We start from the raw sequence: 23,755 nt of genomic DNA on the forward strand, positions 1-23,755 counted from the left end.
CGTGTCAGGGAGGGGAGGGGCTTCCTGCTCCCTAGCAACCGCGTCCTGGTCTCCCAGGCGACGTGCAGCAGCCGCAGCAGCTGTGGTGGCGGCCGGTGTTGGGGCAGCAGACATCGCCATGGAGAAGCTTTCGCTGTCCCGGGACCTGGCCGAGGCCGCCGCCCTGCAGAGGAGGAAGGACGCCGAGCGGCAGCGGCAAAGCCGGGTCTTCGACGCTGGGGTCCGGACAATAGGGGTGAGTCCGCCTGTTTGCTCCGGCATCCTCATCTGCCAGTGCTAGTAAGCGGCTGGGAAGTAATGCTGGGCTAGCCAGCGGCTGGGAAGTAATGCTGGGACTTGTAGTACCCCAGCAGCAATGAATGGGATCGCATGTGATACATACATGGCCTTTATTCTGGCCACAGATGGTATGCCCAGCGCTTCCATGGGTGCGCCCATCATTTTTGTCCCCTATGTCCCCCCCCCCCCCCCCCCCCCATCCTGGGGCAAATGCCCCGGCGAGTGTGAAACTCTCCGAAGACATTCGCTCTAGGGGTTTGCACATGTGCGTATTCCTAACATCAGAAGGAGGAGCAAATTTGGCCTGCAGCGAGCGTGTCTGAATTGCCCCTACAACCATCCGGATTCCATCAGGCCTACCGGCCAATCCGAGAGGGTAGGTAACCCTGGGGTAATGGGAGACCTTACATGCACAGCAGCGAATAACCAAGTCGTGTTTTCTGAATGTTCATGTTCTGTAATTAAGATGGCCATGTACCGATGTTCAGTATGGGTCTGTGACATAGTTTACAGTTCTGCAGCACACTGTCAGCGATTGACCGCCTGCTGACATCCGGGACATCGATGGCACACCAAAACTAAGGTGCGTCACCGCCGATGCTGAGGAATGTCGATGCCAGGATCTTAAGCAGCAGACGCATTGCACTTCCCCATTGGTCAAGCAGCCAGCCAGTGGTGTCGCAGGTGTCCTAGGTCGCAGCTCAGATCACTAATGCAAACAGGACTCGGCGTGCCATATTAGTGCTGTTGCTGCTGCTTCCATGTAAGCAGCAGCGACAGCTACGCCATCCACATTTCGAATTAGGCACAGAGTGAGGACATATGCTGAAGGCGAGCGGTACTGTACAGATGGAGTAGATTACAAGACGTTTACTGTGAAAGATGAGTACACACGTGATCACAAATCAGACATTGGGGGAAATTTACTAAGATGTGTATTCTACTTCACATGTGATGTTGCTCTGGGCAACCAATCAGAAGCTACTTCTTATTTATTTAGCACCCTCTAGATGAAGATAGTAGACAGGACCTGATTGGTTGCCCCTAGCAACATCACATATGAAGTAGTATACACATCTTATACCACATTCTCATTGCCGCCCCTGCAAAAACCCGGGTTTTTGTTTCCAGGTTTTTGGCAGGGCACAGAGCATCTCAGCTCTACAGATCCCATTCATACTGCACCTTAGACCTGGGAAATTCCCGTGTCTGCCGCAGTCACACTGCTTCCCCTGGTCTGCCTGCCAACAAGTGTTTGGAATCTAAGAGCAGCTTTGATTGGCTGTTGAAAAAGTATCTTTGATTGGCTGTTTAAAAAGCAGCTTTGAACAATGCAATGAGCTTGCTTTTTTGCATCTTGTGAGAAAAACCTGGGTCTGGCCCGTTCACACTGCCATACACCCGTGTATTACCCAGGAAAAACCCTGCAAAAAACCCATGTGTAATTCCCAGGGCATTACACCCGGGAATTTCACTCACACTTGTTCACACTGAGACAGGACACGTGAAATTACTGCTTGCCCTGGCAAAAACCCGGGGTTTTGCGGCAGTGAGAATGGGGTATTAGTAAATTTCCCCCATTGTAACCAGCGTTGACCAATGCCTGTTATTAGCCTGGTGCTTTATGCGATCTGGACCCATACATACAATGGGGGAAATTTACTGAGAAGGGAGTTCTGTTGCTATAGGCAACCAATCAGATACTGTTTATTATCTTCTTGAACGCGCTAAATAAATAAGACGTTGATTCTGATTGGTTGCCCATAGCAACATCTCATGTGAAATCTTAGCAAATTCTGGCCAATGAAGCTACTTCCAGAAAAAAGGCTTTAGAAAGGCACCTTAATTATGTGCCTTAGCATCTGTGCCAAACTAGTACTCAAAGCGTGTTTAAATTTGTATATAAAGTTGTATGGAAACTGCATTGCAATACTATGAACAGTAGATGGCGCCAGAGTTTATGGTTTGATGACTTTATTTAATCCACCACCCAAGGGGCTAATGCCCTGACGGCGAGCTATCGGCACATAGAAATGTGCCTTTTTGCAGATGACACAAAGATATGCAACAGAGTAGACATGCCAGGAGGGGTAAATCAAATGACTGATGATCTAAGTAAACTTGAGAATTGGTCAAGAGAATGGCAACTACAGTTTAATGCTAAAAAATGCAAAATCATGCACTTGGGACTCAAAAACCCAAAGGCTCAATATAGTATCAAGGGTACTATAATGGAAACTACTGAGGAGGAAAGAGATCTAGGAGTCACTATTTCAAGTGACTTAAAGGCAGGGAGGCAATGTAACAAAGCAATGAGGAAGGCTAGTCAGATGCTTGGTTGCAGAGGGAGAGGTATCAGCAGTAGAAAGAAAGAAGTAATAATGCCACTTTATAGGTCATTGGTACGACCTCACCTAGAGTATTGTGTTCAGTTCTGGAGGCCATATCTCCAGAAGGATATAAATACATTAGAGACTGTACAAAGAAGGGCAACTAAAATGGTGCATGGCCTACATCACAAAACGTACCAGGAAAGACTAAAAGATCTTAACATGTATAGTTTGGAGCAGAGAAGGGAAAGGGGGGACATGATAGAAATCTTCAAATATATCAAGGGTTTTAACATAGTACAGGAGGGAAATTTTCTTCAAAGGAAAAGAAGTAATAAAACACGAGGACATGCACTGACACTGGAGGGAGGTAGGTTCAGGGGAAATGTGAGGAAGAATTACTTCACAGAGAGGGTAGTGGCTAAGTGGAATAGCCTCCCATCAGAGGTGGTAGAACAATTTAAACATACTTGGGATAGGCATATGAATATCCTTACAAAGAAATAAGGATTAAAAAGAGTTGAGATTACCTGAAGGGTAAAAAAAGGGGCAGACTAGATGGGCCAAATGGTTCTTATCTGCCGTCAAATTCTATGTTTCTATGTAAGTGCCGATAGCTCGCCATCAGGGTATACAACTAATCTGTTTTACTCGCCTGTTCCCTGAGGCGAGATGGAAACGGCAAGTGTGGCCATAAAAATGGTGAGGCTCGCCACAAAATGCGGTTTAAGGGGATCTTCGCCGGGTTTGATGGCGAGGATGGATTATTTTCTGCAAGGAAAAATCCCATCGCCAGTGGGGGGTCTGTAGGATATAATAGATGTATTATGATCATGGTCCGTGGTCAGGACATGTTGGGGTGTAGTGTCCTATGTCTGTATAGGGTGTAATTGATGTATTATGGCCAGTGGTCAGATCATGTTGGGGTGTAGTGTCCTATGTCTGCATAGGGTGTAATAGATGTATTATTGCCGGCGGTCACGACATGTTGGGGTGCAGTGTCCTATGTCTGTATAGGGTGTATACCTCCCCTATCTTCTGTGTGGGGTGTAGTGTCCTATGTCTGTATAGGGTGTAATAGATGTGGTACTTGTTTCCTAGCACGGCCACAATTGTGTGGATCGTGTACCTTTAAGTTAAGGTACACGATGGACCCGATTTCCTTTGAAATCAGGTCCATTTTGCCGGCAAAGGTACAAAATCGGGGGCATCGCGTCGGTCGGGACCATTAACATTGGTCCCGACGCGACCGACGCGATGCCCCCGATTTTGCCATAGGCTTCAATGTTAAAATATTTTTTAACATTGAAATCGTGAGGATCGCGTCGGTCTTGTTCCATTATAATGGCACAAGATGAGATGGACTTGATTAAGTCCATCTCACCTTTAAAAAAATGTGAAAAATGTGAAATGGGCCAATATGACCCATTTCACATTATAGATGTCCCTGTCGTCACCCCACGATAGACGCCAACCCGAAGCGTGGCGAGCGCAGCGAGCCCGCGAGGGGCGGCGGTGCGCGTCCTCCGACCTTTTCATTCCCCTACTATCCACGTCGGCGTGGAGTTGAGAATAGAATAGTGTGGCGAGCGCAGCGAGCCACCGAGCCCGAAGCATGGCGAGCGCAGCGAGCCCCGCGAGGGGACGCGTATAACTTCACAGGTATACGCGTCCGCTCGCCACGCTTCGGGCTCGGTGGCTCGCTGCGCTTGCCACACTATTCTATTCTCAACTCCACGCCGACGTGGATAGTAGGGGAATGAAAAGGTCGGAGGACGCGCACCGCCGCCCCTCGCGGGCTCGCTGCGCTCGCCACGCTTCGGGTTGGTGTCTATCGTGGGGTGGGGTTTACGTCGTAAAATTTGGGGGTCTAGGGAATATTTCACATTGAATCCAATGTAAAATCGGGTCCCAGGGACCCGATTTACATTTCATTCAATCAAAAAATCGGGTCGGTCGCGTCGATCGCATCGCATGCGACCAAATCGCATGCGATGCGATCGACGCGATTTTTCCGACACGACCACCCCGATGTAAATCGGGGTGGCCGTGCTAGGAAACAAGTACCATAGATTTATTATGGCCAGCGGTCAGGACATGTTGGGGTGTAGTGTCCTATGTCTGTATAGGGTGTAATAGCTGTATTATGGCCAGCGGTCAGGACATGTTGGGGTGTAGTGTCCTATGTCTGTATAGGGTGTAATAGATGTATTATGGCCGGCGGTCACGACATGTTGGGGTGCAGTGTCCTATGTCTGTATAGGGTGTATACCTCCCCTATCTTCTGTGTGGGGTGTAGTGTCCTATGTCTGTATAGGGTGTAATAGATGTATTATGGCCGGCGGTCAGGACATGTTGGGGTGTAGTGTCCTATGTCTGTATAGGGTGTAATAGATGTATTATGGCCAGTGGTCAGGACATGTTGGGGTGTAGTGTCTGTATAGGGTGTAATAGATGTATTATGGCCAGCGGTCAGGACATGCTGGGGGTGTAGTGTCCTATGTCTGTATAGGGTGTAATAGATGTATTATGGCCAGTGGTCAGGACATGTTGGGGTGTAGTGTCCTATGTCTGTATAGGGTGTAATAGATGTATTATGGCCAGTGGTCAGGTCATGTTGGGGTGTAGTGTCCTATGTCTGTATAGGGTGTAACAGATGTATTATGGCCAGCGGTCAGGACATGTTGGGGTGTAGTGTCCTGCGTCTGTATAGGGTGTAATAGATGTATTATGGCCGGTGGTCAGGGCATGTTGGGGGTGTAGTGTCCTATGTCTGTATAGGGTGTAATAGATGTATTATGGCCAGCGGTCACGACATGTTGGGGGTGTAGTGTCCTATGTCTGTATAGGGTGTAATAGATGTATTATGGCCGGCGGTCAGGTCATGTTGGGGGTGTAGTGTCCTATGTCTGTATAGGGTGTAGTGTCCTATGTCTGTATAGGGTGTAATAGATGTATTATGGCCAGCGGTCAGGACATGTCGGGGTGTAGTGTCCTATGTCTGTATAGGGTGTAATAGATGTATTATGGTCAGTGGTCAGGACATGTTAGGGGTATAGTGTCCTATGTCTGTATAGGGTGTAATAGATGTATTATGGCCAGCGGTCAGGACATGTTGGGGGGTGTAGTGTCCTATGTCTGTATAGGGTGTAATAGATGTATTATGGCCAGTGGTCAGGACATGTTGGGGGTGTAGTGTCCTATGTCTGTATAGGGTGTAATAGATGTATTATGGCCGGCGGTCAGGACATGTTGGGGGTGTAGTGTCCTATGTCTGTATAGGGTGTAATAGATGTATTATGGCCGGCGGTCAGGGCATGTTGGGGGTGTAGTGTCCTATGTCTGTATAGGGTGTAATAGATGTATTATGGCCGGCGGTCAGGACATGTTAGGGGTATAGTGTCCTATGTCTGTATAGGGTGTAATAGATGTATTATGGCCAGCGGTCAGGACATGTTGGGGGGTGTAGTGTCCTATGTCTGTATAGGGTGTAATAGATGTATTATGGCCAGTGGTCAGGACATGTTGGGGGTGTAGTGTCCTATGTCTGTATAGGGTGTAATAGATGTATTATGGCCGGCGGTCAGGACATGTTGGGGGTGTAGTGTCCTATGTCTGTATAGGGTGTAATAGATGTATTATGGCCGGCGGTCAGGGCATGTTGGGGGTGTAGTGTCCTATGTCTGTATAGGGTGTAATAGATGTATTATGGCCGGCGGTCAGGACATGTTGGGGTGTAGTGTCCTATGTCTGTATAGGGTGTAATAGATGTATTATGGCCGGTGGTCAGGGCATGTTGGGGGGGAATGGGATCATTCGTCAGACTGCATTTAGGTCTACAGTCATTAGGTCGACCCCACTAGGTCGACTAGCAGGAAGGTCGACCTGATTTAAGGTCGACATGGGCCAAGGTCGACATGACTTAAGGTCGAATTTGCATAAAGGTCGACATGAGGAAGGTCGACTGGTCATAAGGTCGACATGGGTTTTTCACTGTTTTTTGATCCGAATGTCGACACAGTCGACATGGACACAGTTGGCAATGAGAATCGGACCCTCGCATCGCTCGCTTCGCTCGCAATGCTTCGGGCACGGTGCCTCGCTGCGCTCGGCACACTATTTTATTCTCCCACCACGCCCTAGTGGATGGTAGGGCATGAAATACCGCATGTCGGCTCAAAAAAACAGTGAAAAACCCATGTCGACCTTATGACCAGTCGACCTTCCTCATGTCGACCTTTATGCAAATTCGACCTTAAGTCATGTCGACCTTGGCCCATGTCGACCTTAAGTCAGGTCGACCTTCCTGCCAGTCGACCTAGTGGGGTCGACCTAATGACTGTAGTCCTAAGTTCATTCTAATAGATGACCGCATCCCGTTGGGGGTGTAGTGTCCTATGTCTGTATAGGGTGCCGGTGTAATAGATGTATTATGGCCAGCGGTCAGGACATGTTGGGGTGTAGTGTCCTATGTCTGTATAGGGTGCCGGTGTAATAGATGTATTATGGCCAGCGGTCAGGACATGTTGGGGTGTAGTGTCCTATGTCTGTATAGGGTGTAATAGATGTATTATGGCTGGTGGTCAGGACATGTTGGGTGTAGCATCCTATGTCTGTATAGGGTGTAATAGATGTATTATGGCCAGCGGTCAGGACATGTTTGGGTGTAGTGTCCTATGTCTGTATAGGGTGTAATAGATGTGTTATGGCCGGCGGTCAGGACATGTTGGGGTGTAGTGTCCTATGTCTGTATAGGGTGTAATAGATGTATTATGGCCAGCGGTCAGGACATGTTGGGGTGTAGTGTCCTATGTCTGTATAGGGTGTAATAGATGTATTATAGCCAGCGGTCAGGACATGTTGGGGTGTAGTGTCCTATGTCTGTATAGGGTGTAATCAGTGCTATTTTTCAGCAGGAACCAGCAGGAACTCAGTTCCTGAACCTCTAATTAAATATGACATCATCAAGAACTGAAAATGTACTTTTTATAAGATAAGTTTTATTTTAAAGTCACCTGTGAGTGCCTTTGTTTCTAAATACAATATATACATCTATCTCTCCCTCCCTCTCTCTATTATATATGTTTTTTTTTATTTAATTGATCCAACCCCAGACCTGGAGTTCCTGCACCTATTTTTACAGAAAAAAAGTACTGGGTGTAATAGATGTATTATGGCCAGCGGTCAGGACGTGTTGGGGTGTAGTGTCCTATGTCTGTATACGGTGTAATAGATGTATTATGGTCAGCGGTCAGGACATGTTGGGGTGTAGTGTCCTGTGTCTGTATAGGGTGTAATAGATGTATTATGGCCGGCGGTCAGGACATGTTGGGGTGTAGTGTCCTATGTCTGTATAGGGTGTAATAGATGTATTATGGCCAGTGGTCAGGACATGTTGGGGTGTAGTGTCCTATGTCTGTATAGGGTGTAATAGATGTATTATGGCCAGCGGTCAGGACATGTTGGGGGGTGTAGTGTCCTATGTCTGTATAGGGTGTAATAGATGTATTATGGCCAGTGGTCAGGACATGTTGGGGGTGTAGTGTCCTATGTCTGTATAGGGTGTAATAGATGTATTATGGCCGGCGGTCAGGACATGTTGGGGGTGTAGTGTCCTATGTCTGTATAGGGTGTAATAGATGTATTATGGCCGGCGGTCAGGGCATGTTGGGGGTGTAGTGTCCTATGTCTGTATAGGGTGTAATAGATGTATTATGGCCGGCGGTCAGGACATGTTGGGGTGTAGTGTCCTATGTCTGTATAGGGTGTAATAGATGTATTATGGCCGGTGGTCAGGGCATGTTGGGGGGGAATGGGATCATTCGTCAGACTGCATTTAGGTCTACAGTCATTAGGTCGACCCCACTAGGTCGACTAGCAGGAAGGTCGACCTGATTTAAGGTCGACATGGGCCAAGGTCGACATGACTTAAGGTCGAATTTGCATAAAGGTCGACATGAGGAAGGTCGACTGGTCATAAGGTCGACATGGGTTTTTCACTGTTTTTTGATCCGAATGTCGACACAGTCGACATGGACACAGTTGGCAATGAGAATCGGACCCTCGCATCGCTCGCTTCGCTCGCAATGCTTCGGGCACGGTGCCTCGCTGCGCTCGGCACACTATTTTATTCTCCCACCACGCCCTAGTGGATGGTAGGGCATGAAATACCGCCTGTCGGCTCAAAAAAACAGTGAAAAACCCATGTCGACCTTATGACCAGTCGACCTTCCTCATGTCGACCTTTATGCAAATTCGACCTTAAGTCATGTCGACCTTGGCCCATGTCGACCTTAAGTCAGGTCGACCTTCCTGCCAGTCGACCTAGTGGGGTCGACCTAATGACTGTAGTCCTAAGTTCATTCTAATAGATGACCGCATCCCGTTGGGGGTGTAGTGTCCTATGTCTGTATAGGGTGTAATAGATGTATTATGGCTGGTGGTCAGGACATGTTGGGTGTAGCATCCTATGTCTGTATAGGGTGTAATAGATGTATTATGGCCAGCGGTCAGGACATGTTTGGGTGTAGTGTCCTATGTCTGTATAGGGTGTAATAGATGTGTTATGGCCGGCGGTCAGGACATGTTGGGGTGTAGTGTCCTATGTCTGTATAGGGTGTAATAGATGTATTATGGCCAGCGGTCAGGACATGTTGGGGTGTAGTGTCCTATGTCTGTATAGGGTGTAATAGATGTATTATAGCCAGCGGTCAGGACATGTTGGGGTGTAGTGTCCTATGTCTGTATAGGGTGTAATAGATGTATTATGGGCAGCGGTCAGGACATGTTTGGGTGTAGTGTCCTATGTCTGTATAGGGTGTAATAGATGTGTTATGGCCGGCGGTCAGGACATGTTGGGGTGTAGTGTCCTATGTCTGTATAGGGTGTAATAGATGTATTATGGCCAGCGGTCAGGACATGTTGGGGTGTAGTGTCCTATGTCTGTATAGGGTGTAATAGATGTATTATAGCCAGCGGTCAGGACATGTTGGGGTGTAGTGTCCTATGTCTGTATAGGGTGTAATCAGTGCTATTTTTCAGCAGGAACCAGCAGGAACTCAGTTCCTGAACCTCTAATTAAATATGACATCATCAAGAACTGAAAATGTACTTTTTATAAGATAAGTTTTATTTTAAAGTCACCTGTGAGTGCCTTTGTTTCTAAATACAATATATACATCTATCTCTCCCTCCCTCTCTCTATTATATATGTTTTTTTTTATTTAATTGATCCAACCCCAGACCTGGAGTTCCTGCACCTATTTTTACAGAAAAAAAGTACTGGGTGTAATAGATGTATTATGGCCAGCGGTCAGGACGTGTTGGGGTGTAGTGTCCTATGTCTGTATACGGTGTAATAGATGTATTATGGTCAGCGGTCAGGACATGTTGGGGTGTAGTGTCCTGTGTCTGTATAGGGTGTAATAGATGTATTATGGCCGGCGGTCAGGACATGTTGGGGTGTAGTGTCCTATGTCTGTATAGGGTGTAATAGATGTATTATGGCCAGTGGTCAGGACATGTTGGGGTGTAGTGTCCTATGTCTGTATAGGGTGTAATAGATGTATTATGGCCAGCGGTCAGGACATGTTGGGGTGTAGTGTCCTGTGTCTGTATAGGGTGTAATAGATGTATTATGGCCGGCGGTCAGGACATGTTGGGGTGTAGTGTCCTATGTCTGTATAGGGTGTAATAGATGTATTATGGCCAGTGGTCAGGACATGTTGGGGTGTAGTGTCCTATGTCTGTATAGGGTGTAATAGATGTATTATGGCCAGTGGTCAGGACATGTTGGGGTGTAGTGTCCTATGTCTGTATAGGGTGTAATAGATGTATTATGGGCAGCGGTCAGGACATGTTGGGGTGTAGTGTCCTATGTCTGTATAGGGTGTAATAGATGTATTATGGCCAGTGGTCAGGTCATGTTGGGGTGTAGTGTCCTATGTCTGTATAGGGTGTAATAGATGTATTATGGCCAGTGGTCAGGACATGTTGGGGGTGCAGTGTCCTATGTCTGTATAGGGTGTAATAGATGTATTATGGTCAGCGGTCAGGACATGTTGGGGTGTAGTGTCCTATGTCTGTATAGGGTGTAATAGATGTATTATGACCAGCGGTCAGGACATGTTGGGGTGTAGTGTCCTATGTCTGTATAGGGTGTAATAGATGTATTATGGCCAGTGGTCAGGACATGTTGGGGTGTAGTGTCCTATGTCTGTATAGGGTGTAATAGATGTATTATGGCCAGTGGTCAGGACATGTTGGGGTGTAGTGTCCTATGTCTGTATAGGGTGTAATAGATGTATTATGGCCAGCGGTCAGGACATGTTGGGGGTGTAGTGTCCTGTGTCTGTATAGGGTGTAATAGATGTATTATGGCCAGTGGTCAGGACATGTTGGGGTGTAGTGTCCTATGTCTGTATAGGGTGTAATAGATGTATTATGGCCAGCGGTCAGGACATGTTGGGGTGTAGTGTCCTGTGTCTGTATAGGGTGTAATAGATGTATTATGGCCGGCGGTCAGGACATGTTGGGGTGTAGTGTCCTATGTCTGTATAGGGTGTAATAGATGTATTATGGTCAGCGGTCAGGACATGTTGGGGTGTAGTGTCCTATGTCTGTATAGGGTGTAATAGATGTATTATGGCCAGCGGTCAGGACATGTTGGGGGTGTAGTGTCCTATGTCTGTATAGGGTGTAATAGATGTATTATGGCCGGTGGTCAGGACATGTTGGGGTGTAGTGTCCTATGTCTGTATAGGGTGTAATAGATGTATTATGGCTAGTGGTCAGGACATGTTGGGGTGTAGTGTCCTATGTCTGTATAGGGTGTAATAGATGTATTATGGCCAGTGGTCAGGACATGTTGGGGTGTAGTGTCCTATGTCTGTATAGGGTGTAATAGATGTATTATGGGCAGCGGTCAGGACATGTTGGGGTGTAGTGTCCTATGTCTGTATAGGGTGTAATAGATGTATTATGGCCAGTGGTCAGGACATGTTGGGGTGTAGTGTCCTATGTCTGTATAGGGTGTAATAGATGTATTATGGCCAGTGGTCAGGACATGTTGGGGTGTAGTGTCCTATGTCTGTATAGGGTGTAATAGATGTATTATGGCCAGCGGTCAGGACATGTTGGGGTATAGTGTCCTATGTCTGTATAGAGTGTAATAGGTGAATTATGATCACAGATTTTGACATTGCTGAGATCAGCGGTTATAGTCACATGATAGGCCCCTAAAGTTGATAAATCTATTTCTTTCCATAGACAAAGATCTCCAGTGCCACCGATTATAGAAGCTGTTATTATGTTATTTATTTTCATTGCAATTACTGTATTTTATTTTATAGGTTGATAAACAGGGCTTAGATGTTCAAGTGCATGATAAACAAATCCAGAAAGAAAATGAAAATAAATGGCAAGAAGCATTCGGTATGTATCTTTTCTTTTTGTGTTTAAAACTGTGCCTTATATCTATCAATATTTGTACTAAAATAATGTGAAAAGAGTGTTTTGGTTTAGAATTTGCTAAATTCTCTTCCAAGCCCCTATATTAGCTTTTTTTGTTACCTAATACGACCACATTTACTATGCTTTTAATGTGAATTTGTATCTGACCAAACTTACTAAAGCTAAATTGTGAAAAGCATCTTGAACGGAGCCCTGTGCTATTAATGCCATCTGCAGATAGCGTTATCCAGGCTTCCCTCTGGTTCCCCTACTCTATCTTAGCCTTCCTTGCCTTGCAGAAGTCAGATGCGGCGCCTATTGTCAGCCAAGTGTGTCTGATACACCAGACGCCGTTCACTGTGTGAAAAAAAAAGTTAGTAAAAATAAATAACACTTGTCACACCAGGTAATGGTGATTGGATGTTTATTAATTTATTTATTTATTTACAGTTTCTTATATAGCGCAGCAGATTCCGTTGCGCTTTACAATAGCTTATCTCTGTGCTTCTGCTGTGAACCCCATTGCAGTAAAGTGAACTCAGATTCTTTGAAGCCAGCATTTCACTTTACTGCACTGGGTGTCATAGAAGAAGCACAGGATCATATAGGGTGGAGATAGAGGACAGCCATGAACATTTAGGGTTCTTCTCCCTTAGATAAACAGGTCTTCAGTGCACTAAGCTTCAAAATTGATAAACAACCAACCAATCAGCTCCTGTCTGACATTTTTCAAACACAGTCTGTGACATGGCAGGTAGGAGCTGATTGGGTGATTGTTTATCACTCTCCATTTTATCACTTTTGAAGACCTATGTCTTGTATGTGCAGTTGTTTCACCTATTTTAAATCTATGTAAACCTATAATGCTGATCACATCTATTTACTCTTCTTCACTTAGATGCACAAATGGTACAAAATGACAAGGTCATCTGCTTGCTGGACGAGCGACAGAAGGAGGACATCAGGAACCTGAACAAGTCCATCAATGAGTTCAGACTGACATTCCAGAAGGAAGAGGACCGGCGTGAGTTTGATCTGTATGACCCACAGGCCTTAAAGAAAGACCTTCCGGCGCGTCTTTCTGACGACGACCCCCGCTGCAGCATTTCTGGGCTCCAGCGGCTGATGGGAGAGGACCTTACCGAAAGTGAGAGAAAGAGGGACCAACAGGAGCAGCTCAGGGAATGGTGCCTGCAGCAGCAGCGGGAACTGGCCAAAGCATTAGAAGACCAGAAGTTTGCAGGTAAATAGTGGACTCCGGGACTTTGTCAGAGGGGGGGCGCTATAGTGATTATTGTGACCACATGTGCAGATCTGGGGCTGGGATGTTGCTCGCGGAGTGTAAACGCCAGAACAAGATTGGCAAGCAGCTGTTTGGGTGCGGGGTGGGATGCTCTGTCTTTAGTCCCAGCAGATAATCACAGAAGCTGCCTGCTCATATTTACTTAACCCACTGTATAGATGGAGCCCCTCTCCTCTTTGCATGGGCTGGCGATTCTATCGGTAGTCGTCGGAAGGGGACGCACGCGCACAAGACGCTCGCTGGCCCTGTTCCGCAGCCTCCCCCGCTGCGATCGCTGGTCCCCACCGCCGCCCCTAACCCTGCCCATCTCCCTGAAGCGGAGACGGGCAGGGTCCCGCTGCCCAGCCACCGAGAGACTGGGACGCGTGTGCACGTGAGATGCGTGTGCACGTGAGACGCGCGCACACGTGAGACGCACGTGCATCCCAGTCTGATGGAGTATCTCTCCGCCAGCGCTCACCTGCGGGGACGTTCTGGCGAGCGCCGGGCAAAGAAGTACCTTTTATATGTTTTAGCTGTGTTATAGCATCCACCTCAGAATGCGTATCCGGACGGCGGATCAATCTTGTTTAGGTTGACAATACCATGATCGACCACTAGTGGTCAAAAGCATCTAGTTAGACGCCTAAACTTGGTTGACGGCATCTAGATAGACATCGATGGGATCGTGGTGGACAGTAGCAGGTTTTTCATGTTTTTTTTGGTGCAGGTCCAATTGGTTCACACTTTACTAACCAACTAGATAGTAGATTTTACTATGAGCTATGCGAGGGGGCATATACATAGTGTCCATGGGGACCCATGTGTCATTGGAACAATAAAAACATGAAAAACTTGTGTCAACCTTGCTAATGTCGACCCATCGATATTCACAGGCATCGATCTTCCGTCGCTGTCTAACTAAATGCGGTCGACAAAGTTTAGGCTTCGAACTAAACGGCTTCGACCACTAACAGTCGATCACAGTATGGTCGATTCTATATCCCAGAATCCTTTGAATCTGATCCTTATTACTTTAAAGCTGATATGAAATTTTTTAAACGTCCCCTTAGCTAAGAAAGCAATTTTGTAATACAATTAGCTAATAGGGATTGGTTTGAAATCCCGGTGGTCGGAATCCCAGCGGTCAAAATGCCGATGCCGGAATCCCGACCGTTGAAATCCTGACAAGGGGGGGACGTGGAACTAGTCATTTGCAGCTGATCTCAGACTTTTTTTTTTTTTAAAGGAGCAGTCATTTACTGGGCGTGGTTTTTCTTTTTAAATGACTGCCCCTTTAAAAAAAACATTCAAGATCGGCTGGCATGCCAAGCATCCAGCAATCTTGAACTTTATATCCCGCCTGTGGTCTTATCTCACTTCTATCGGCCCTTCTGTTCCACAACCTTCAGCATATGTACACCCAGTGCTTTTGTCCATGACATGTTTAGCCTGCATTCTCCAAATAACCATACCACCCAACTATGTGTCCTGGAATCAGGGGTGGGGCATCATGGGGAGGTCTGGAGTCTCATATAGAAGGGGCGTGGCCTAGCGACACCCCCGTTTGCTTCACTGTGGGGTCATTGATTCCTATTGGGAACATGCCAACATTTTGCACAGTAAGATTCCAAACAGATCCTGACTGTACCATGTGCTTTATTCAAAACCATGTGCACTGAAGATGGGGCAGATGTAACATGTATAGAGAGAGTTAGATTTGGGTGAGTTATTTTGTTTCTGTGCAGGGTAAATACCAGCTGCATTATTTTGACACTGCAATTTAGATTTCAGTTTTAGCACACCCCACCCAAATTCAACTCTCTCTATACATGTCACATCTGCCCCACCTGCACATGGTTTTGCCCATTTTCCAAACAAATGTGTACTGAGCTCAGATCTGAATAAGGCCCCATGTCCCATTGCCTTGCATGCATTGCTAGAACAGTCGTTGTCGCAGGCAGCCAATCAGCTGTTCCGGCAGATCCTGGGTACTTCCTGTGTACTGAGCACGTTCTCCTGGCTCTTACCACTGTACAATCAGACCAAGCAGTGGAGAGTGGGGTGCGCAGTTCCTGTAGCGGATACAATGTTCTAGCAAGAGAGCGGCTGCTTGCGCTGTGTGATGGTGATGGGCAGTGTATCAAGGCTGGGGGGGTCTAGCCCCCTCCTCCCTAATCTCTAATCATTGCCTCTCATTGTACAGGCAGTCTATACGACAAGATGAGGATTGAGCTGGACAAGAAAGCCATGGAGTTACAGAGAATGGAGGAACAGGCCAGGCGCGACGTTTGTACTTTCACCAAAGAATTCAACAGAGCGCAGGTCTGACACAAAAATACCCAAAAACCCTCATGTCGACCTTTTATGCCTCGAACCTTTTATCTGTGTCGACCATGTCCACATAAACGCTGTCAACCTTTTGACTGCCAACCCTTTATACCATAACCTTTTCACCATGTCGACTTAATGCATATCGGCCTATTGGACCCGATTCAGAGCTGATCGCACTGCTCCGAATTCGCACAGCGGGCGATTTATCTGTGAACTGCGCATGCGTATGGGCCGCGATGCACATGCACGACGCTGGCCGGCGATGAAGTCCCGCTACTTTTTTCTATTCACAAGCCGAACCCAAGGTGATTGACAGGAAGTAGGGTCTGGTAGCGGCGATTGGCCGTTTCATGGGCGTGTCAGATAAATAACACTGGGAGTGTCAGGGAAACCGCAGGCGCGGCCAATCGTCAACAGCCTGGATATGCCTGTATTCATCGCAGCCGCCAAGTCAATCTCTGGCTACTCCTAGCTTGCGATGGCCGGTGCCCAGCGGAAAAATCATTCCATAGTGAGCATCTAATCAAGAGTTTCGTACATATTCATCCGGCTGCGAAGTCTTCGCTAGGTGTATACACCCAAATTATTTTTCTTCCCTTTGCTACTGTGATGTCCGCCGCCCGCTCCAAGCAGGCAGCGACACTCCTGCATTCGCAGGGGTACGTCCATCGTTACTATGGGTGCGCCCACTGCTTTTGTGGGCACGCCCATGAAATGCTGGTTGGTCCCCTACATCCGTCCATCCTGGAGCGAATGCCCTGGCCAGTGTGACACAGGCGCAAACCCCTAACGTCAGCCGAGGTAGCGAATTCGGCCCGCACAGAGTGCTTCTGAATCGCCCTCTTCATCTGTTGCTACACAGGAAAAAATATAATTTTACCAAGCGGAATGTTGTGAAATGACGGCGTCTGCTGAGTACGAGCAGGGCATCAGACGGCCGGAGTTTTGGCAGTTGTTGTTGAGAACCAATCATTTATTTGAGATTTAAGGGTCTTCCAGTCATCACAGATGCGCCCACTCCAAGCAGAAGTTCCGGAATGCAGGGCTGGTTGCAGGATACTATAATCTGCCTCCTCCAGAGCTTTGATCTGCAGGTCGTTAGGACGATAACTGTTTCAGCATGCTCGTTACCAGCCGCAGTTGCAAAACCTGACTTTGCTTTTCCATGGAAATATTCCCAGTTCATTTTAAGCTATTTAATGCCCCTCTCTAACGATCTTTTACCAGATATGATTATTATTTCAGCAAAATAGGATTGGAGATGTTTTACTCAATCAGAAATCTTCTCGTCAGCAGTAAAACTTAGGTAGGAATTTAAGTAGGAATCACTGGCTCCTGTCTCCCCTGTCCAACCCCCTTTCCACACACACACCCCTCCTCCGCCATAACATTTTTCACTATATTATATATCCAGGGATACCTTTGTTCATTTAATTTGTAGTAAGTTGTCAGAATGTTAGAATGTTAACAGTAGCACAGAATATTTCAGCGCAGCCGCATCCTATGTGTGATTGTGACGCCAAGTTTCAAGTGGGTGGGGCTATGACAATTTGCAGCCACCAATCAGAGTAGCTGAACATTCTCATCAGCAAACTGTAGAGATGACTGCAGATAATCTGATGGACAAAGATTGCGGTGGTAAACGCAACGTTATTGTTGCAAAGCTTTTACAGAACGGGACGTAGGCGGACTCGCCATGAGGCACGTCAGCGTGAGGTCCTTGTAATACTAGTGTTCCTTATTTATGGCTAGGCCGAAGAGGCTTTGGAAAGAAGAAAGTTAGAGAGGCGGCAGCAGGAGGAGGACAATTCCGTGGAGATCTCCAACCTTATCGAAGGTGACCTGCTCTCGGAGAACCCCGCACAAGCCACCAGCGCCTTTGGTCCGCACCGCGTGGCTACCGACCGCTGGAAAGGGATGTCCCCAGAGCAGCTGAAGGACATCAATAACATCCAGCAGCAGCAACAACAGGAGAAAATGGTAATATAGCTACGTACAGTGTATTCTGTTACATCCAGCGACGTATAGTGTATACTGTTACATCCAGCAGCGTATAGTGTATACTGTTACATCCCAGTCTCCTGATCAGTGTAACCCGAACCTTATTTGCTGTGTGTTATGTGATCCTCTGATGTCGGCTACTCATCTGTCATCAACTCGACGTGAATGACTGTGTCATATATCGCTGATATCGGAATAGTCCGATTCTAGTTCTGTATAATACCTTTATAATAATTATACCTCCTTGAGTTAGACTGTACCCAACATGCTGTGCCCACATGTAGTAGAGGTGTAAGTAGAGATATGCACTGGGGAGGGGCAGCGAGGGCATATGCAGTGGGGAGGGGTAGCGGGGGCATATGCAGTGGGGAGGGGTAGCGGGGGCATATGCAGTGGGGAGGGGTAGCGAGGACATATGCAGTGGGGAGGGGGTAGCGAGGACATATGCAGTGGGGAGGGGTAGAGAGGGCATATGCAGTGGGGAGGGGTAGCGAGGACATATGCAGTGGGGAGGGTTAGAGAGGGCATATGCAGTGGGGAGGGGTAGCGAGGACATATGCAGTGGGGAGGGGTAGCGAGGACATATGCAGTGGGGAGGGGGTAGCTAGGACATATGCAGTGGGGAGGGGGTAGCGAGGACATATGCAGTGGGGAGGGGGTAGCGAGGACATATGCAGTGGGGAGGGGGTAGCGAGGACATATGCAGTGGGGAGGGGTAGCGAGGACATATGCAGTGGGGAGGGGTAGCAAGGACATATGCAGTGGGGAGGGGTAGCGAGGGCATATGCAGTGGGGATGGGTAGCGAGGGCATATGCAGTGGGGAGGGGTAGCGAGGACATATGCAGTGGGGAGGGGTAGCGAGGACATATGCAGTGGGGAGGGGGTAGCGAGGACATATGCAGTGGGGAGGGGTAGCGAGGACATATGCAGTGGGGAGGGGTAGCAAGGACATATGCAGTGGGCAGGCGTAGCGAGGACATATGCAGTGGGGAGGGGGTAGCGAGGACATATGCAGTGGGGAGGGGGTAGCGAGGGCATATGCAGTGGGGAGGGGGTAGCGAGGGCATATGCAGTGGGGAGGGGGTAGCGAGGGCATATGCAGTGGGAAGGGGTAGCGAGGACATATGCAGTGGGGAGGGGTAGCAAGGGCATATGCAGTAGAGATGATGGGGCAGAGATCGATATGCAGTGGGCAGGGGTAGCGAGGGCATATGCAGTAAAGATGATGGGGGCAGAGAAAGATATGTAGTGGGGAGGGGTACAGAGGGTATATGCAGTAGAGATGATTGGGTAGAGAGGGCATATGCAGTAGAGATGAGGGGGCAGAGAGGGATATGACAGGGGGAGGGGTAGCAAGGGCATATGCAGTAGAGATGATGGGGGCAGAGAGGGATATGCAGCGGCGAGGGGTAGAGAGGGCATCTGCGGTAAAAATGATGGGGGCAGAGAGGAATATGCAGAACACCCTCTTTCAGGACACTGTGTCACCCTAATACAGCTTCATACTATACCTTTCCTTTACAGAGGCTGAAGGAGGCAGAAAGACAGAGGCAGGCCGAGTGGGACCGGCAGAAGGCGCAGGAAGCCCGCACCATGATACTTCTCGAAAGACAACAAAAACGCCAGGAACGGGAGCTGCGCAAAGCTCAGGATCACATCAACCTGCAGCTGGCGCAGGCGAGCAAGGCCCAGTAAGTATCGCTGGCAAGGGGTAGAGTCTGCTACATGTCCTCCCATATACTGCCTGCATACACCTAGCACGTCAGTTATCTGTTCCATGAATGCTTCATTTGTAATTAACCGACATCGCTTTCTCAACCCATCGCTTTGGATTAAAGGGCGGCCATGTAAGTAAGATTACCCAGAAGCCTTCTCTCCCATTGTAGGCCAATCTGAGTGGAAGAAACACATGAATGTGATATGACCCACAGTTGGCTTTTAACTGCAGTCTGCTCTAAGAGGATTTTCCTTTATGGTATTAGGGACTTCTCATTGTTCTGCAAGATCCTCTGCTAGTTCTTACATACACGCATCTGATCTCCTTTCTTACTGTGTAACATGGCGGTGCTACAGTATATAAGCAGTAATAATAATCATATATTAACCACTTGAGTTTTCCGAGCATACCACTATGTAGTAGGTGCGCGCCAGTGGTGCCTCCATCGGAGCACCACTGGCGCACTACCTTTAGGGCCCCCCTCCGTCACCCCCACCCCTCCTGTTGGTCCCCCTGGGTCCCTCCGGCGTACGCCGGAGCTCCCCGCCCACCAGCCGCCAATCGCCATACTGTAGTGACGTAGGCGGCAGGCTCTGGGATGTTCGGGGCGGCTCGGGGGGACTTGGGAGAGTTCAGGCACCCGAGTCCTCCCAAGCCGCCACAAAACATCCCTGAGCCTGCCGCCTGTCTGATGACAGACCGGCGGCAGGGGAGCTCCGGCGTACTAACGCCGGAGCGAAGGTGAGGGGGGGGGGGGCGGCTCCCTATTATCTGTGGTGGGTTATGGTGGGCAGGAGAAACCTGCCTTGGTAGTTTTGTCCTGCCCCAGCCAAACCCACCACTGAAGGGGTTAAATGACAATTTAAGCTATGTAATACTCTGACACCAGCTGTGTCATAACGATAGACATGAACGCTCATGCTAGCAAGAAACAAATGATATTAAATGTTGGTTCCTAAACATAACGTATTTTATATCTCATTCACACCACGGCCATTTGTCTGGGCCTGAAATGTGTTAACATGAAGTTGCTTGAATACAGTCTACTTAGGCTCAGAGGCTTCATGTGCGTCACTTCAGATCCAGTTGTTGTCAACTTAAAGATGTAGATTGTAACATCAAGTATAGGTTCCATTACTGCAACTCTCTTCCCCCTCCTATAGTAAGCCGTTATAGAATTACATGGTTCTTGTCAGGATCTGGGGTCATCTCTCCTTTGTGGACATCCGGCATTATTTAACCAGCTGAATCTCTTTATAATTTACAGGAAAATCTACCTGGACAAAGAGGTCTTTTCCAACACCCCCACAGCCCAATATTTTGAACAATTCAACACGACCAGCCGCTGAGGCTGAAGCCGGTCATCACATTGCAGTACATGGGGGACGTCCGGAGGCCTCTGTGATCACTGAGCGGTTAATAATTGCAGCTGTAATAATGATCTTTATACTTGTAGACTGTGTCCTTGGTGAGGGACCTTGTACAAGTCTGTACTGATCCTGCAAACATCTGCTTTCCTCGTTTTCCCACTACACACGTAAACCGGCCGCTGACAATGATTCCACCATGTGTGTGGCGTGATTTCGTCTCCCCAGCCGGGGTGTTGCTGCAGACGTTTGCTTTCAACACTCCCAATGAAAACAACGTTGTATTTGCTGGGTGTAATGGGCTATTAAATATGGAGATATTCTTTTATTGTACCTACTGCTTACAGATAGTGCAGGGATAAATCGTAGAAGTACAGTTTAGGACATCATCATATGTCATTGCATCTAAATGGCATCGTTTTGTCCAGCATCATAATCACCCTAAATGTCATCATTTTGTCCAGCATCATAATCACCCTAAATGTCATCATTTTGTCCAGCATCGTAATCACCCTAAGGGCCTTATTCTGGTTGAATCGGACGGATGCCTATTTCGGACGGCCAGCGAGTGTTCTTAGCCCCGCCTACCGTACGGATCGCTCACGCCGTCCGAATGCGGTAAGATGCCGAGCGAACGGACCGCAAGTGGATGTTTCTTGTGAACACCTCCCCCATCTGTGGGAACCTCCCCCATCCTCCGATGGTCGCCGACCATCGAATGATGGACCGAGCGGTCAGGCAGCACCGAGTGCTCCAGACCCCTCAGACTTTTTTCAGGGATATGGGCGGGCAGCTGACACCCGGCTATGTCAGTTGTCCGCCCCCCACACGTGTGTCACGGCCGCATTACCATACATACGCCCAGCGTTTTCCTGGGAACGCCCATGAAACGCGGGGCGTACGCATATGGTAATGAGCCCAAACAGCCCTTCATGCCCCTCTCCACCCCCTGCTCGGATGGTTCCGTACGATCGTTCTCTGCACGGAATTCACTCTGTGTTCAGACGTGCGAGGAGTTCGCACATGCGCAGAAACGCCTCTGCACATGCGCAAACACAAAACATCGGCCGGCCGCACACGCAGCCCTCAGACTCAATCAGAATGAGGGCCTAAATGTCATCTTTTTGTCCAGCATCGTAATCACCCCACATGTCATCATTTTGTCCAGCATCGTAATCACCCCACATGTCATCATTTTGTCCAGCATTGTAATCACCCCACATGTCATCATTTTGTCCAGCATTGTAATCACCCCACATGTCATCATTTTGTCCAGCATTGTAATCACCCCACATGTCATCATTTTGTCCAGCATCGTGACCTTAGTGCCCCAGTCCATCACCAGAGTTTCTCTAGCTGCCATACAGCAAATACGATGCATAGACATAAACAAACAGGCACACAAAGCATGCAAAAAGGATGAGTAGAATGGAGAGGAGAACGTAAACGCCAGTAAGGACTGCCCGGCCTCTGTAACATCTTACACCAAGGAAAGCCATAGTGACCGTAGTCTCCAGCTCTGAAAAATACAGAGAATATATATCCAATGATATATTACTAGTAAGCCCGCGCAAAGCAAATGCTTTAAAGGCTAGTCTTCTACCTTATGATTGCCTCTGTGTTTGTGCATGTGTGGGAGAAAGGGATGTAGTTTCACTCGCTGCCAGCAGATGGCAGTGTTTCAGAGAAATACAAACAGACAATAGACATATATAGATGATAAATTGTGTCCTAATAGCATACAATACCTTATTTTAGCCTACAGATGGCAGCAGCTGTTTGTAGTAACTGGGCAAGATACTACAGCTGTGTACACACTATACGATATCGATAACAATACTGTCATCGCTGCACGATGAACTATATCGATGGCGAACGACATACACACGGAATGATATCGATATTGTTAAGTGATGTCTGCCAGCTCCCCACTGAATATGCAGTTATTGACAATACAGGCATATGTGATTGCATTTCAGACAATGAAAGGGAGGGGGGGGGGGTTCGATCACGACTTACGGGAGCATGCATCATTAACAATGATGTGCCTACACACTAAACGATATGCACAATTACATTTTTAATAAAATCATTATACTGCATATCATTTAAAAAAGGCTTAATATGTGTAAAATACAATACATGAATGACAAGCTACTAACAGAATTATTTCCACGGATTGTCCCCAATGCAGACAATGTGGGTTACAGCCTATCCAGTAAGATTTGCCACCAGTAGCGGCAGTGGCTTCCCATTGGAAACATTTCCAGCTAATCCGAGCAGGGTGTTTCCTCCCCATGCCAGTCTGGGCTGTCATAGCAGAAAGAGTTTTCATGAGGAAGTCAATCTCCTGACATTCAAGCAGACCTTACCAGCTGCTAGAGGCTGCAGCTGATGCAGTCCTCAAAAGCCAGCCCACTTGCTATAGAATAATTCCATCTATAGTTCATCCTACGGAGCAAAGTACCGGAAATAGGCAAGCATAGTTTTGGCTATGGGTGCAATTATAAAGTTTCTGTACAGATATCCCTGTTTGCAGCTGCAGAGATGGGCCTAGTACTACAGCCCTGGCAGTTGCGCCCCTAATGGCAACGGTGCCACAAAGGGGGAATCATGTAATCCAGGGGTGGCCAATCCTGTCCTCAAGATCTACCAACGGTGCATGTTTTCCAGGCAACCTGTGGATCTATAGTAGGAATGAATGCAGCATGTTTTAAAATGTGACAGTTAGCAATGACTACAGCTGTGCACCAGCTAGGTAACCTGGAAAACGTGGACCGTTGGTAGATCTCGAGGACCGGTTTGGCCACCCCTGATGTAATCGAACCGCCCCGTGCAGCCCATTTAGTTTGTGGAAGCAGAGGAGGACCTCCGGAAGATTTGCCCACTTTTACCTTCAGTCGGGAAGAGCCACACGTGACAGTTGTAGGTCATGTGACCGAGGGCTCCCAGAAGCCCCGGTGCGGTGTACTTACAGGCAGTTGTTTGCGGATA

The 23,755-nt window shown here is 47.8% G+C and overlaps 1 protein-coding gene across 1 annotated transcript; it reads left to right on the forward strand.

Annotated features, from left to right (window-relative positions):
- Nucleotides 1–23: 23 nt before the first annotated feature.
- Nucleotides 24–21,084, forward strand: RIBC2 (RIB43A domain with coiled-coils 2). Its single transcript, XM_083181289.1, has 7 exons — nt 24–235; nt 11,960–12,041; nt 12,958–13,302; nt 15,548–15,666; nt 17,428–17,655; nt 19,202–19,368; nt 20,662–21,084. The coding sequence occupies exons 1-7, from the start codon at nt 119–121 to the stop codon at nt 20,741–20,743; spliced, it is 1,140 nt and encodes a 379-aa protein (XP_083037415.1). The 5' UTR covers nt 24–118; the 3' UTR covers nt 20,744–21,084.
- Nucleotides 21,085–23,755: the final 2,671 nt, after the last annotated feature.

Source organism: Crinia signifera, chromosome 4 (genome assembly GCF_055691185.1).
Source record: "Crinia signifera chromosome 4, ASM5569118v1, whole genome shotgun sequence".
NCBI lineage: Eukaryota > Metazoa > Chordata > Amphibia > Anura > Myobatrachidae > Crinia > Crinia signifera.

What these genes read in the sequence shown, in the direction of transcription:
- RIBC2 (XM_083181289.1), top strand. Translation starts at nt 119, where the DNA reads ATGGAGAAGCTTTCGCTGTCCCGGGACCTGGCCGAGGCCGCCGCCCTG. An exon ending in AAGAATTCAACAGAGCGCAG is followed by an intron (nt 15,667 to 17,427) that starts GTCTGACACAAA and finishes ATTTATGGCTAG; the next exon opens with GCCGAAGAGGCTTTGGAAAG. An exon ending in GCGCAGGCGAGCAAGGCCCA is followed by an intron (nt 19,369 to 20,661) that starts GTAAGTATCGCT and finishes TATAATTTACAG; the next exon opens with GAAAATCTACCTGGACAAAG.